The following is a 16,574-nucleotide window of genomic DNA, read 5'->3' as shown; positions in this document are numbered from 1 at the left end:
CCACGCGACCAGATTTGTAGCGACGAGCGAGCGATTGCATACAGCAGTAGCTCAACATTTTCAGCTTTATCACTATATGTCACATGTCCAGATTTTTCGCTGGAAACGAGCGTCGAGCGACTTGCATGAGGCCGCGCCTTTAGTGTATGGTTTGGTTTATTTAAATTCAAGATGAAATAAATAAAAAGGACGAAAATCTTTGAAACGTTTCATTCAAACAAAAAACATTTCAATATTTCGTGTGAAGACCCCTTTTGACCATAGACAAGGCACAGCTGTCATGCTTATTTTTAAATGAAAGATTGTCTGTCATTTCAGTCATTTGTCAAAAGTGTTTGGTTTGGCGTTAAATTTTTACTTATCAGTATTTTGCCAAACAAATCTAAAAATATCTAGAAAATAATGTTATGTTTATGAAACCGCATCTATCATAAGAAATTCGGTCGACCGAACGTAAGTGATGCAAAATATATTTTTTATATAGGTCATCAGCTTGTTAACGGAATTGGTTACCGGTACGTCGATAGCCGAGCCGGAGCCTATGTAGCGTAGCATCCTCGTAATCATCGAATTATCTCAGTGGTGATTAAGTTGTTCTCAACGTCCTGTGATTTTTCAGGTGATTTGCGACGTGTGTGTGTCTCAAAAATTACATTAATGATACAGGCAGAGCTTGGACATGGCCGAAAATGATGATTATTTAGATTCGATTGACAACAATCATTTAGACGGAACCAACGGTTCCCTAAATATGACCGACAGCAGCCTTGGCGTAAGTACTCTTCGTATTTATTGCTTGCTTTTTCAAATTATCGTGATATTTGTCAACATCAAAGATTTAACCCATGTCTTGGGCCAATGATAACAGAAGTCATATCAAAAACAATTATACCTAATACTTATTCAGTTACTGTTACCTAATTGTACTCGTCGAGCTTTATTCTGATTATTTAACATATGAAATACTTAACGTAACTTTGCTTTGGTGTAAGTCGGAATCACCACGCTTAGAATAAGCGTAAAGGGCGCCAAACCCCTCCATGGTCTTTTACAACAATACATAACCTACTTAGAGATGTTTTAATAATTGTTCATACTAAACTGCTGCAAATCAAGTAAACAATAAACATTATTTTATTTGTAGATTAACAAGTTTTGCAATTTTTTTTTTAGACCATTTTCAGCACATTAGTTCCCTTTAGTTTGTGATTAGAGCTGTGTTATGTTTTGTGCCAGGGTAAGAATAAACTAATTACATGTTAATTTAGGAAGGAGTAGAAATTAAATAAGTTATTTCAATGTTTATTTATTTGATTTACCATATTATAATACAGTAAGTATATAATTGTATCATTCCACTTTTTTTTTTTAGAATTAGATAACATTATTATAAATGTGGCTATACCCTACCAGGGTGCATAATATTGTAAGACTTATTAGAATAAGGCCTTATGTATTTTATGTTTTATGCCAAATAAATAAATACTAAATACTCTTTTATGTCAAACTTAACTTAGTTTTAATTACTAAGGTAGATAGATAGTGATAGCCTATAAACATGGTGAAGAAATACACAGGCCTTGGAGAAAAAGCATCAAGATTTTTTCTCTAAAGACATTAGACTGGTGGTAGAGGTCCCTAAAGCAGGGCTTCCCATACTATTTTGGGCAAGCCTTCTTTTCCAAAATTAACTGATACCTCATAGCCAAATTACTTTAAAAAAATCCCATCTCTAGGTTTTTCCTGTTGATACAAAATACTTGCCAATTTAAAAACTTTGTGATTGGTTGAGTAAGTAGATTTCATTTTCTCATAATAATATATATAATAAGTTTTTGTTTATGTCAAGCCCTGATAAACCAATTTCAACCTCATGGGAGTCAGTATCAACCACTTTGGTAATCCCTGCCTTAAAGGGATAAGTTCACCTTTGTACATGTATGTATCTCAATGTTTGTCAATTGTATTTGTTTTTATACAATGAAGTTTTCAACACACTTTATTTAAAATAATTAATCCAGAATTGTTGACTTAAAAATCTCATCAATTCAACTTAGGTTATTGAATCAAATGTCTTGCATAAAAATCACCTTGGGTTTTATGTAATTAATTGAAAGGGTTGTTGATCTGGATTATTTTTCTTCTAGTAACACTACTAGTTTAAAATAACCAAGGAAGACTATAAAAAACCATTTATGTTTTTTTTTTATAAAATATTCTAAATTGGTTTTTACTCTGATCTAATTTACAGGGTGGAGATGAGGCAGCAGGCGGAGAGGTGCCAGACCTGGCTGCTATTAAGGCACGGGTCAGGGAGATGGAAGAGGAAGCTGAGAAGCTCAAACAGATGCAAACAGAGGTTGACAAACAAATGAGCATGGGCAGCCCTCCTGGACTAAGTAAGTTTTTTTTGCTAATGTAAATACATTGTTAGTTTAGGGCAGGAACTTCCAAACTGTGGCCACATACACAAGTCTTGGCATGGATATCTAGAACTACATTTGTCCATTTTCTTTTATAACAAATTGGAAACTCCTGGTTTAGGGATTAAACACTTGAATTTAATGACACATGTTATTAAATTTCAAATTGAATGATTGTGGAAATGGCTAAAGCAGGTTCATTCACCAATCTAATAATATAATATTTTAGAAATTATGTAATCAAGTTCTTGTTTGTATGACAAGTATTTTGAAATCATTGTGTGCCTTGTTAACAGAAAAATAAACTGCTCATTGGACACAAAATAACTGCAACATAATTGTTAGTTAATAGAAGTAAATGCTAGAGTTAATTGTAATTTAATTAATACCTAATTACCAATTATTATTTTTTTGGCCTTGCATATTTAAACAGTTTAACTGAATTCTGGGATATTGCTAAATCCTTAGGAAATTCCCAATAACTTACATGTTATTCAAGATATCCACCTATGTACTAACCAATTTTCATACAAATCAGACTTGCTATTTCAGTATGAAAGAGTTATGCACACAAGCACAAACATCCATATTTTTAGGGGCTGTTTCACCATCCATTGATTAGTGTCAACTAGCGGTTAGGTGTGATACCATCCCTATTTGTTTTGTTCGAATAGATGGAGACGGCATCACATTTAACCGTCGGTTGACGCTAATCAATGGATCGTGAAACAGCCCCTTAATGTTGTAAATAATTACTGCTCATCACAGCTCCTTAAGTTATTACTAAATAATAAATTATTTAAGTTCTAATTACTGCCATTATCTAATGAGTTTGACTATCAGATGTCTATAAAATACTGTTGTATAGGTATTATTGTTAATACTCTGGTCAGAGGTGTTCCAGGATAGAAAAATAAAATAATATTGTTTCTGTGCAGCAAGTCCACTCAACATGTCAATTGAAGAGAAAATTGAAGCTGACAACAGATCAGTGTATGTTGGCAATGTGGATTATGGGGCTACAGCTGAGGAGCTTGAACAACACTTCCATGGGTGTGGCTCCATCAATAGGTAATTTAACTATTTTTCAGGTATTTTTTACTAGGTAGTTGTTTTTTTGATGTTGCACTTTAAATTGTCTTGTCTGCTTATAAATTGCAAAATATGTTTTTAGCTCAAAATAACATTTGCAACTTCAGCTTTTTTGTTCATGGTACAATTATTATTGCTTTGTTATCAGAGCTATACTTATGTACATGGCCATTGGAATTGAATCAACATTAACTCACTAAATTTTAAATGAACAACAGACCTATGAACATTGAGAATTAAATAAAAGCTCGTAAAAAAAACTATTTGTTATTCCTATAGTGTTTAATTAGCCATGTAAAGAAAAATCAATGTGTGATTATACAATTAATAACTTGTTTTATCTTTTTTCAGGGTTACAATTTTATGTAATAAGTTTGATGGCCATCCAAAAGGATTTGCCTACATAGAGTTTGGTGACAAAGACAGTGTTCAGACTGCCATGGCCATGGACGAGTCATTATTTAGAGGGCGTCAAATAAAGGTACATAGAATTCTGAATTATAATGCTTGATTTCACTTGCACTATTACTAATACTACAAACTAAGAATGTTAACATGCAAAATATTAGTGTAAAGGATAAGTACAGGGTGCCTCTTATTTTGCATAAAATTAATTGTCCTAATATAAATTCGCATAACAGATTTGGCATAATATAATTATGCATTGCATAACATCCAACTTGCATAATTATAAAAATTATAAAACTTATGTAGCATAATATTGAAATATGCATAATATGATTAACTATAACTTTAATTCTTATAACATGAATTTGCATAATTTTATCAAGCAAGTGAATAAGCTTGATCAGGCAATTTCAACTCGGTTACGTTAGGTTCAAGCTAAGGCCGGGAGTGAAGCATAGCTTAGCTCCTGCCTTAGCCTTCAATATTTGGTATTTTTTATAACAGCTCGATAATAGATATTTTCACATAGTAGTTCACTTCTTAGATTTAATTGAGTTAATAAAAAAAGGGATAATCAAAATAATAATTTAAGTTTATATTGTTTAATTCTTACGCAAAGTAATGTTATGCTTATTTAATTTATGCCAATCCACATATACGCATTAACATTATTCGTATTGAGTTATGCAAATTAATGGTATGCCAATTAATTAGGAATTAATTGCGAATTAATATAATATAGACCCGGACGGTACTAAGCATTAGTCACTGAAGAGCCACATTGATGTACAAGCGTAGTTGAGGCCCGCCAAGCTTTTTCTCTTCTATGTCACTTGAGTTCGCAAACTTGATAGAACAACAGGAGCATAAAAACTCACAGCCACAAGCACGCGAACATGCGTGTACTTCCATATGGGATTCAAATTCATATAATCTCATATAATTTTTATAATCTCTTATCTTAAGATATGAGTTTTGCAGAAATGAGTATTTCATAAAATTGTAATGAAATTTAAGATAAGTTATGTGATGTCCAGGTGATGCCAAAGCGTACGAACAAGCCAGGGCTGTCGTCGACGAACCGGCCGCCGCGCGGCGCGCGCGGGCGCGGCCGCTCCTTCCGCGGGGGCTTCTCTTCGTACTACTCGGGCTACCGGCCCGTGCGGCGCGGCAGGTACAACCCATATTAAACACCAGACAACTCCCGCACTATTAGATCGAATTACGTGTACGCTGTATCTTTTGTAAAACGTGCATGATTATGTATACATGTTATTATGGTTTATTTTCTTTGTTGTGCTCTGCTCCATTTTTATGTATTTATTTAATGGCTAAAAGGGCGGAGGACGGAGTGTTCGTAGTAGATGTAGATAACATGCTTTTGCCCATTTATCCAGAATAATTGTTATACCTAATTGTTTAAAAAAAAAAACACCAAAATCATATGTTTCATATTTTTAAAAGTATGGTGGCTGCGAAAGTCGCCCAGTTTGATTAATATTAAGTTGGGGAAATTATTATTAAGGATACTATGTTATTTGTCTGAAGAGAACTAAATGAATTCATTCTTACATGTTATAACTAAATAATAAACCTAGTAGTTGGGTGTCAAAATATGCATTAATGAAAACTTAATAGGTCAGTTTCCAAATTTGGTTTGGATTGGAACACAGACACAGAAGCGATTAAAGATTTATATTTCTGATATTTCTTTTTTAAGGATAGAATGATGCTTCATACCTACTTTTATTTATTCTATTTCTTAATTGCTCCCATCTTTTTGCTATGATTGGAAATCGTATTCTCTAACTTTACTTTGTAATTCGACTTAATAGTGTTTGGGTAGAGAATGCTATTGATGGTGGCTCTTACTTGGCTTCAATTATAAAATGACTTGAGTTCTGGCGTTGGCGGTGATTCACTCAGACGAAACTTTTTATTTAATTTGAGTGATATTTTACGTGGATTATTTTGAATGTCAAGGAAAACTGCATTTTATAGTTATGATAGGTATGCATGTGGGTCAGTTGTGAAATCTTTTGTTGGTAGAAGTACAATGTGGAATTGTTAAAAAGATCCCTTATTTTTACTATGTTGCAAAGAATATTTATACCCACTCTACTCTATTATGTCAAATAAAGTTTTTTTGATAGTATAATATGTATTTTTAATACCTTTACCACTTCCTTAGTTTCAGTTTGCACGTTCGGGCTGTTTGCATGTGCATTAATCAAGTAGATAGATAGATATTAATGTCGTGCCTTGTTCGCAGAGGTTTAAGGCGCGGCAGTTATTACTGTCCGTACTGAGCGCGGTAGGCCGCTGCGACCGCCGTAGCACGGCCGCCCCCCGCGGTCTAGCTAACTTATCGCGTGCCCACCACCCACCACCCACCACCCAACACCCCGCGACCAGACCACTGCACCGGAATAAGCTTCCTTTGTATCTTGTATGCTCTAACTTGACGTTCATTTTTAGTGTTAGACCACAGTATAAAAAAGAGCAGTATTCCGTCTCGGCAGCGTTCTTGATATAATTACCTACGCCTGCTCGGTACACAAACGCGTGATAGGGCTGCTTACTCTACTAACTGTCACTCTTCAGTTTTGTATTGGATTTGATAATGTCACATGAAATTTAGGAAAGGATTAGGAGGTTTAGGAAATTATGGAAGAATTGGACTAAGTAGTGTTTAACAAAAATGCATTTTATACGTTATTTTTTTTACATATTTAGTATGTATATTTGTTACCTACAAATTAGCTACGGAGAAGTATTTGGGCCAATCAACTTTTTTACCCACACTAATCTGTCCGCGACATTTTTCAAACAATTGCAGATTTTTGTAAGTAAACATGTTTTTTCTGTAATTTAATAGATGGTCTACATGAATACATGCCCGCCTACGTCAGTTCAACCTATTAAACCGTGAAATATCTTGTTGGAAGTACGATTTTTTGGTAACGCCAAAGACAATTTTGGTAACGCAGGAGACGCCCAAAGTGTGGGTAAAATAGTTGATTGGCCCATTTGCGTCTCTTTTTGGATGTGCGAATATAGCGTTTTTGTTGAATTTAAGAGTGTAAAAAAATCGCATTCTCATAAATAACTTCAATAGATACTATTTATTATAATATAGATGAATTTAAACATCCGTACACCGAAAAATATTGTTTATATCGTTGTGACGTATTAAGGTACGTAATTAATGCGCGTGAGTCCGTACTTAACCGTGGAGCATTCGCGACTGATGGTGGCCGTGGTATGCTGAGAACTCGTGGCGCGTAGGTATAACTCGCGTTCCGGCCGTTGGTATGAAGACGGTGTACTGCTCCTTTTTTGTACTGTGGTTAGACGTTCGACTACTCCTCACAGGCTTTGTGTTTAATGACATTATCCAAGTTCCATTTTCAGAACAACTCAAATGAACTAAATGTACCTACATGATGTGTTGTGCTGTTGAGTATAAAAATATGATATGGTTAAATAAGAGAAGTAAGAAAGAATATTCTGATAATGTTTAAGCCTATTGAAATTGAACTAGTTTTTAAGCGAAATATTAACAAAAGTGACAACAAACTATTTTGAATAGCTCAGAAATTCTATTGACATGTGTGAATGTATCTAAATGTGGGTAATTCTAAGTTTTTTGGAGAATGTGAAATAGGTACTTATGCCTATTTATTTTGTTAGGCGTTCAGTCTTGTAGCATTATTCCTATCGCGTTTAGATGAAACATGCAGCAATATGGTGATGGCATCGCATTGAACTACATAACTGGTTTATAATTGCTAGCTGAGATTGTCGACTTTCAGGATAATATTTTCTGTTGCCTTATCTCACAGTATTTTCTTGTATATTGTAAGTGTGTTGTATCGTTAATTTGTGTTTCTTTATTGAAGTAGTATTTCCATTTTGTTGTGAAACATTTTTCTATACCAATATAGGTTTAAAGTAACTTTTTGCAGTAGTATTCAACCTCGTTTTTTAACCCACTTATTAGGAACAAGTATTGTGTTGGTGGGAAAAGGCTTGTTTTTATTAAATTCTGAATAATTGACACTTCGTAATAAGTTGAACACTACTGTATCTACATTTATCATTTTTATTTTATGAGAAAAAAATGGAATATCACAAAAAATATATAAAAAAAATGTGCAGAATAAGAAATAATGATTAAGAATAACTTTTAAGAACTTACTCAGTGGTTTTATTCATTAGTCAAACCCTGAATAAATAAAACCGGTCGCGTGCGTGTCGGCCCACGCACCAATCGTTGTTAGGCATGAAATGTCGCCATTTCATAAATTTACTAGCTAACTCATGCCATATCTTTCAAAACTCATGGTATCGTATCGTACGATTTGCGTAGTGGTCGCACCCGTAGGTACCTAACACATCGCTTCGCTCGTCGTTCCTAATTTTCATGAACCTAGATGACAGAGGGACCGGAGGCCGAAAAAGCAACTACGATACGACGCCTAGTATGTAGCTAAGAATATCGACTAATATGAGATTGCTGTATTTTGCTCGGGCTTTTATCTATATATATATATATAAAAGCCCGAGCACAGCTTGGTCGCCCTGGTACTAGTTATTATGTATCGGGCACGGCACGTCATCATCTACCTGGATAACTGTTAGTAGCGGCGTAAGGGTAGGGCGCGGTGGGGCGACCGTCCAGCAGGGCTACTTCGAGAATCGAAGTTCGTGTCGTACCGTCCCTCTCACTCACGTATTAAATAATATAAGCGTCAGCGAGACGGTACGATACAAACTTCGAGTTTCGTAGTAGCCCTGCAGGGCGCCCGTGAAAATCTCGCCCAGGGCGCTGGAAGTGCTAAAACCGTCACTGCCAACTGTTAGGCATATCGTGAAATGGCGGCGTTGAACGATATGCCTGTATGAATATCATGATCGAGCGATGACATTACACTGTACGATTTTGAATTGATTCTAAATTTGCACAATGTACATTTTCGCAAGTATGTGTATAGGTAGAGTCATTCACGATAACGCGTGCGGTGGTTCTTATTACGATATCATTAATGTCTAGTTTTGACAAAATCACGCGTCTTCGTGGATGGCACTATAAGGTAGGTATAACATGTGTAAGGAAGGACCGACAATTCATAAATTGTTTATACAAAATAAATTATTGTTTTTTCTCCGTTCATATTTGCAAAATAACGGATTAATAACAAAACCCGGGTTTTAAAAATTTTAGTTTTGGAAATAATAACTTCTTCCGCTATTTATAACTAAAGCAGAAGGGGCTAATACGAAAATCAAAGTTCTACCGTCCCTCATTCTCGTTTTAAATAATATTAGCGTCAGCCATGGACTCTGTGTACCTACCTCATGTCGATGGCGTCAGCGCAGCGGGACGCAATGTTACGAAGTTCGAATATTGCACTTCGTAGTATTTTATCTCCCTTTTCTGATCACCCAATATGTGGTGGCAGGGGTGTCGCCACGCCACAGTATCATAGGTACATTACAGCCTATATAGGTGCTACTGCTGGGCACAGGCCTCCTCTCAGAGTGAGAGGGCCTTGGGCCGTAGTTTCCACGCGGGCCCAGTGCGGTTTGTGCCACGTTTGCGCACTCCACACCACACCATTGAATTGCTGCGCAAGTAGGTATGTGCAGGTTAAATACTAAATATTATTATTAATAATAAATCTTTAATATTCAAAGAACCGTTATAGAATACATTATGAAGCCCTGGAGACTGCTCTATTTAGTTTTTACTGTGTTGCAGTGCGGCCCCCAGTGATTGCCCTTTTATATTTTATATCAATCAGCGTTAGGTCGTTAAGAAAAATCCAGAATTATTTTTTAGAAATAAAATAAAATCAGTTTTGCTTTACATTGCTTTTGCCAGGACACGCTGCCACTACATGTTACGTTCTTTGGATACATATTTCATCAAGTCTATGATTTCATCTGACTGGCTCGATTGGCTGTATAGACTTAGCACCCTTTTCCTGTCCCTAATGTATGAATTTAAAAATAACCTGTCATTAGGGATGTAATATTATCGAAGGACAAAACGATTATTTGACAATCGATTATTATTTGTCTTCGTCAGGAATACGATAATAAGTTTTAAAGACATTGAAAAACTGTCGAAAAAATAAAATAAAGGAAAAACCATTTTCCCATACAGTTTTCATGGGTTTCGTAACTATCAGTTATAGACCACATCCGCCCACACAGCGGCGTCTTTAGCCCATGTAGCGCCCGTGTGCAACTATTACTTTAGCGCCACCTAGAAAGCGCGCAGTCAAAATGGAAAAGGTACAGTGCCGCGGCCGGCGCCCCTTACACCGCTGCGCCCGTGTGCAACGCACACCCTGCACTATAGGTAAAGACGCTTCTGCGCCCACACTTAAAATAACTTAGTTATTTTAAATTTGCCTTGAAAAATATTCGCTTAAAATAATTGATGTGCCAAAAAAACGTTGGTTGATGGTTTGGAAACGCAATCAGACCCGCTAGATGGCGCTGTTGTTGGTATGTCATCATAATTTTAATGTATGTACTTAGTGTTTTTCGGGCAGGACAACGTCTGCCGGGTCCGCAAGTAATGTAATAAAATAAAAATTGGTTATTATTGTTTTTTCTTACATTATATACTTATATAATACTTAGTACATTTCGTAATATTGAACACTTTAAACTCACTTCAAATTTATAATTAAGAAAAAAGACAAATTAAGGTTATGTCTTCAAAATAATCTAAGGTAACTATACAACTATACCGGTCCATACCAACAATTTTTTGACATCGTTGCCAGTGTACATTTACAGTGATGACTCTGATGATGAAACTTACTCTGTGAAAAACAGGGTCGGTAGTTTTACCACGGTACTTTACCAAGTCCCTTCATATGAAACAAGGGTCGAATTAATGAACATCCTTTTTTAAAGCCAGGTTAAAAAAGGATATAAGTACTGCATAAAACTAATGACTGGGCCGGAAAAAAAAATTCGGACACATGGCAGTTTCCTAAACGTCAATTCAATAGATAAAACAATATAATTAGATAAGTACTTAAGTATTTACACTATCATTGGCTATGGCTAAACGTTAACAATGCGATAGGTTACTATGTAAACTGTCTACATATGGTACAGTATAATAAGCTCCTATATTCAATTACTGTCATTGGGTCGGGAATATATTTGTATTGATAAAAACATTGACGATGAAATGTCTTGGTAAATATTTAAATCGATAAATAAAATCGTTCTACAACGATAGTCGTTAATGTTTTAATCGATTTCATAATGTCATTACTGTTGTCAACAGTGTTGCCAATTTAGCGACTTTGTCGCTAGAACTAACGACTTGCTTAAGCCATAGCGACCAAAAAAAGTTTTGACGACAAAAATGGTTTAGCGATCTGGTGACTTTTGGAATACAAATTTACACGGTTCTAGGACCAATAATGGATACATTTTTGTTCAACTCGACGACGAGAATTATACAGTGCCAGCCAAGAGATCTATATGGAAAGCGACAAACGCGCTTGCGCACCAAATTCAAACTTTATTTAACTAAAGCTCCATTCGCTTATGCTTTAGCTTTAGCTTTAAAAAAATATATATTCTAATCAATTTCAGTGAATTCGGAAATTAAAGTCGAAATACCTAAAACGGGACTTATCACGCGAAAACACACGAGTAATATTTACCTCGACGTTTCAACCACATTACATTACAGTGGCCGTGGTCACTAGTACACTCGCGCAGCTAGGCAGACTTGACACCCTACACTTCAGTTTACTCGTAACCACCGCCCACGGACTTCCACGCTCACTGCAATATGGTTGAAACGTCGAGGTAAATATTACTCGTGTGTTTTACCGTGATAAGTCCCGTTTGTGGTATTTTGACTATGAGTGAAAATCATGAAAGTTTAAATCATTAATTCGGAAATCTTCTAATGTAAGTTGTTTTTTTTAGTTTAGCCTCTTGTGTCTCTCCCTGACAAAATCCTGAGTCTGCTCGTCCTGGTGGAATTAAAGGGCAACACACACAGAGAGCGGGCGCGGGTCGGGTCGTGTCCGCCGCGGGAGCCGCGCGGTTCGTTGTATTCACACAGAGCGCGGGTCGGACCCGCGACGGGCCCGCAGCGGCTATCAATGTTGCCAGTTTAGTGACTTTATCCCTAGAAGTGACGGCTTTTGCTTAAATCTTAGCGACCAAAAAAAAGTTTTGATTAAAAAAATGGTTTATCTGGCGACTTTTGGAGTACAAATGAAAACAGTTCTAGAACCAATAATAAGAATAAGAATAATTTTATTTTCTCAAACATGCTCGGAAATGTATGCGTTAATGTCACGAAATGGAGACATGAAGTTTCTCATTTATGGCTCCCTACCACCTCCCTACATAACTTCTTGGCCTAGGCCATGAAGTATGTATGAAAATCCATTATTGTCCGCTGCTCTAACTTTTTAAATTTGCTTACTAACATTAAACTGACAAAGGAAAAATTACGAACAGCCAACCACCACTACTCTGTAAGCATTTGCGTGCGATACTGCGATGCGATGCGATGCGATGCGATGTGATGCGATGGATGGATGGATGGATGGATGGATGGGACGGACGGACGGATGGAAGGACGGACGGACGGACGGACTGATGGATGGATGGATGGACGGACGGACGGACGGACGAACGGATGGATGGATGGAAGGACGGACGGACGGACGGACGGACGGACGGATGGATGGATGGGACGGACGGACGGACGGACGGACGGATGGATGGATGGAAGGACGGACGGACGGACGGACGGACGGATGGATGGATGGATGGATGGAAGGACGGACGGACGGACGGATGGATGGATGGACGGACGGATGGATGGATGGAAGGACGGACGGACGGACGGACTGATGGATGGATGGATGGACGGACGGACGGACGAACGGATGGATGGATGGAAGGACGGACGGACGGACGGACGGACGGATGGATGGAAGGAAGGACGGACGGACGGACGGACGGATGGATGAATGGATGGATGGATGGATGGATGGAAGGACGGACGGACGGACGGACGGACGGATGGATGGATGGATGGAAGGACGGACGGACGGACGGACAGATGGATGGATGGATGGAAGGACGGACGGACGGACGGACTGATGGATGATGGATGGACGGACGGACGGACGAACGGATGGATGGATGGAAGGACGGACGGACGGACGGACGGACGAATGGATGGAAGGAAGGACGGACGGACGGACGGACGGATGGATGAATGGATGGATGGATGGATGGATGGAAGGACGGACGGACGGACGGACGGACGGATGGATGGATGGATGGAAGGACGGACGGACGGACGGACAGATGGATGGATGGATGGAAGGACGGACGGACGGACGGACGGATGGATGGATGGATGGACGGACGGACGGACGGACGGATGGATGGATGGAAGGACGGATGGACGGACGGACGGACGGATGGATGGAAGGAAGGACGGACGGACGGACGGACGGATGGATGAATGGATGGATGGATGGATGGATGGATGGAAGGACGGACGGACGGACGGACGGATGGATGGATGGATGGAAGGACGGACGGACGGACGGACAGATGGATGGATGAATGGAAGGACGGACGGACGGACGGACGGATGGATGGATAGATGGAAGGACGGACGGACGGACGGATGGATGGACGGATGGAAGGACGGACGGACGGACGGACGGACGGATGGATGGACGGATGGAAGGACGGACGGACGGACGGACGGACGGACGGATGGATGGAAGGACGGACGGATGGAAGGACGGACGGATGGAAGGACGGACGGACGGACGGACGGACGGATGGATGGAAGGAAGGACGGACGGACGGACGGACGGATGGATGAATGGATGGATGGATGGAAGGACGGACGGACGGACGGACGGATGGATGGATGGATGGATGGAAGGACGGACGGACGGACGGACAGATGGATGGAAGGACGGACGGACGGACGGACGGATGGATGGATAGATGGAAGGACGGACGGACGGACGGATGGATGGACGGATGGAAGGACGGACGGACGGACGGACGGACGGATGGATGGACGGATGGAAGGACGGACGGACGGACGGACGGACGGACGGATGGATGGATGGATGGATGGATGGAAGGAAGGACGGACGGACGGACGGACGGAAGGAAGGACGGTCGGACGGACGGACGGACGGATGGATGGATGGATGGATGGATGAATTAAATATTTCCTCACATTGTTTGAGAAAAGCACTATACAAACCTCGGCCAGAACAGGGATTGCTGGACTCCTTTTAGTCTACCCCAAACTCGTCCATCAATCCCTTACTTCATGGCCTCTGCAGTAATGTACTATTTCTCAAACATGCTCGGAAATGTATGCGTTAATGTCACGAAATGGAGACATGAAGTTTCTCATTTATGGCTCCCTACCACCTCCCTACACAACTTCTTGGCCTAGGCCATGAAGTATGTATGAAAATCCATTATTGTCCGCTGCTCTAACTTTTTAAATTTGCTTACTAACATTAAACTGACAAAGGAAAAATTACAAACAGCCAACCACCACTACTCTATTCTATTAGCATTTGCGATACTGCGATGCGATACGATGCGAAGCGATGCGATGCGAAGCGATGAGAAGCGATGCGAAGCGATGCGAAGCGATGCGAAGCGGTGCGAAGCGATGCGATACGAAGCGATGCGATGCGATGCGATGCGATGCGAAGCGATGCGATGCGAAGCGATGCGATGGATGGATGGATGGATGCATGGATGGATGAAATATTTCCTCACATTGTTTGAGAAAAGCACTATACAAGCCTCGGCCAGAACAGGGATTGCTGGACTCGTTTTATCCGGCCTCGTCTACGACTCGGCCGTCTACCCCGAACTCGTCCCTTACTTCATGGCTTCAGGCAATTATACAGTGCCGCGAGATATATGTGGTTAACAAAAAAGTAAAACCGAATACAAAAAAAAAAAAAAAACAATAAATGGAACCGACTACAAAACCCTTCAAAATATTTTCCTAGGTGTACCTACTAGCTCGAAGTCGGTGCCTCAGCACGAGCCAGCATAAATAATTGAAATAAAAAAAACCGACACGCTCTTGGCCGGTTTTTGTTTATTACTTCATCACGTCTAAACCACTGAACCGATTTAGATGAAATTTGGTATACATATAGTTGTAGTCACAGAGATGGACATAGGATAGTTTTATCCCGGAAAATTTGTATAGTTTCTGCGGGATACATTGTATACCGAATTTCATCTAAATCGGTTCAGCGATTTTGACGTGATGATGATGACTGATGAAGTGATAAAGAAACAGACTTACAAACTTTCGCATTCATAATATTAGTGGGATGGGATTAAAAGTAAGTGTTTTTTATATTATGTATGTTGTTCGACAGTCAACGTCATAAATAAGTGATCACTTTTTAGGTATAGGTACCTTGTCGCTTTCAGTCGTTACACAATTTCGTATGGCTTATCAAACATGACGTTAAAGTGCCAAGGTACAAAAGTGATCACTTCATTATTACGTTGAATGTACCTACACGATATGTCATTAATTAATTATAATATTTATCTAATTAGTTATCAACATTTTTTTTCACGTAACCCAACCTTTCAGACCGCCAGTGCCCTGTCACTACCAGATTATTGTATTGTTACACAATTTACATAAGTATTCCAAATTTCAAGTCAATCTGACTACTGGAAGTGATCAAAATATACTTGCAGAATTTGACTACAGACGGACAGACAGACAACGGGACAGGTGAAACTAAATAAAAGGTTGTAAAAAGTAGCCTTTATGTTATTCCAGCTATCTACGTACCAAATTTCATTCAAATGCCGTTTTAGTGTGACTGTGAAGGAGTAACAAACAAACACACACACACACACACACACACACGCACACAAACTTTCGCATTTATAATATTTACTTATATATAGTACTTGTCAATTTAATTAGCTGTACATGGCTGACAATTATATATTTATTAGAAAGTTAACAGTATGGATTTTACTTTATTATTAAAATTTATGTAATGGTTAAGTTACAGAAATAGCGTATCTTTAACTTCCCTTAAAAAAAAGCCTGGGTGCCGGTAGCCCAGTAACACACTGTAGATAGGCAATGCTAATATATCAATACTGTGTAGTCAAAATTATCGATACTATCAAAAATTCGATATATCGTTGCAACCCTACCTGTCAAAGGACGCCGCGTGCGAAGGTAAAGCCATAAATCGCACGCGGCATCCTTTGACAGAGGCGGCGCGTGTCAAAGCGGCGGCGCGATACAAACACCGGCCATTTGCCGCTCGGCACGGCTGCCAAATCAGGGGTTTTCCCCTCAAATTTAGGGGGTAAATAGCCGGGATGGGGTATTTTTAAGGATTGTTGGGAAGTTTTGCTTTTTACATTTATTTTGTATGTCTTATATTTCACATTATTTCTTGATAAAAAAAATAAAAATACAAAATTATTGGGCCTGGGGTAGGGAATGCAATCCCGACTCGAGATCGTAAAGTCGAGATCCCGCGGGATTAGAAATATCAATCCCGCGGGATTCCGAGATTTTCGAGATCTCGT

At 39.1% G+C, this 16,574-nt stretch overlaps 1 protein-coding gene across 1 annotated transcript; it reads left to right on the top strand.

Moving 5' to 3' along the window:
- Positions 1-302: 302 nt before the first annotated feature.
- On the top strand, positions 303-6,667 carry LOC141434975 (polyadenylate-binding protein 2-like). The gene is made up of 7 exons (XM_074097472.1): positions 303-453; positions 620-772; positions 2,252-2,399; positions 3,362-3,494; positions 3,867-3,996; positions 4,961-5,097; positions 6,196-6,667. Exons 2-7 carry the CDS (start codon positions 680-682, stop codon positions 6,230-6,232), a joined length of 678 nt encoding a protein of 225 aa, XP_073953573.1. The 5' UTR covers positions 303-453; positions 620-679; the 3' UTR covers positions 6,233-6,667.
- Positions 6,668-16,574: the final 9,907 nt, after the last annotated feature.

Source organism: Choristoneura fumiferana, chromosome 14, assembly GCF_025370935.1.
Source record: "Choristoneura fumiferana chromosome 14, NRCan_CFum_1, whole genome shotgun sequence".
Lineage (NCBI taxonomy): Eukaryota > Metazoa > Arthropoda > Insecta > Lepidoptera > Tortricidae > Choristoneura > Choristoneura fumiferana.
The sequence above is the reverse complement of the archived record's forward strand: the minus strand, read 5'-3'. Positions and strand labels throughout refer to the sequence as shown.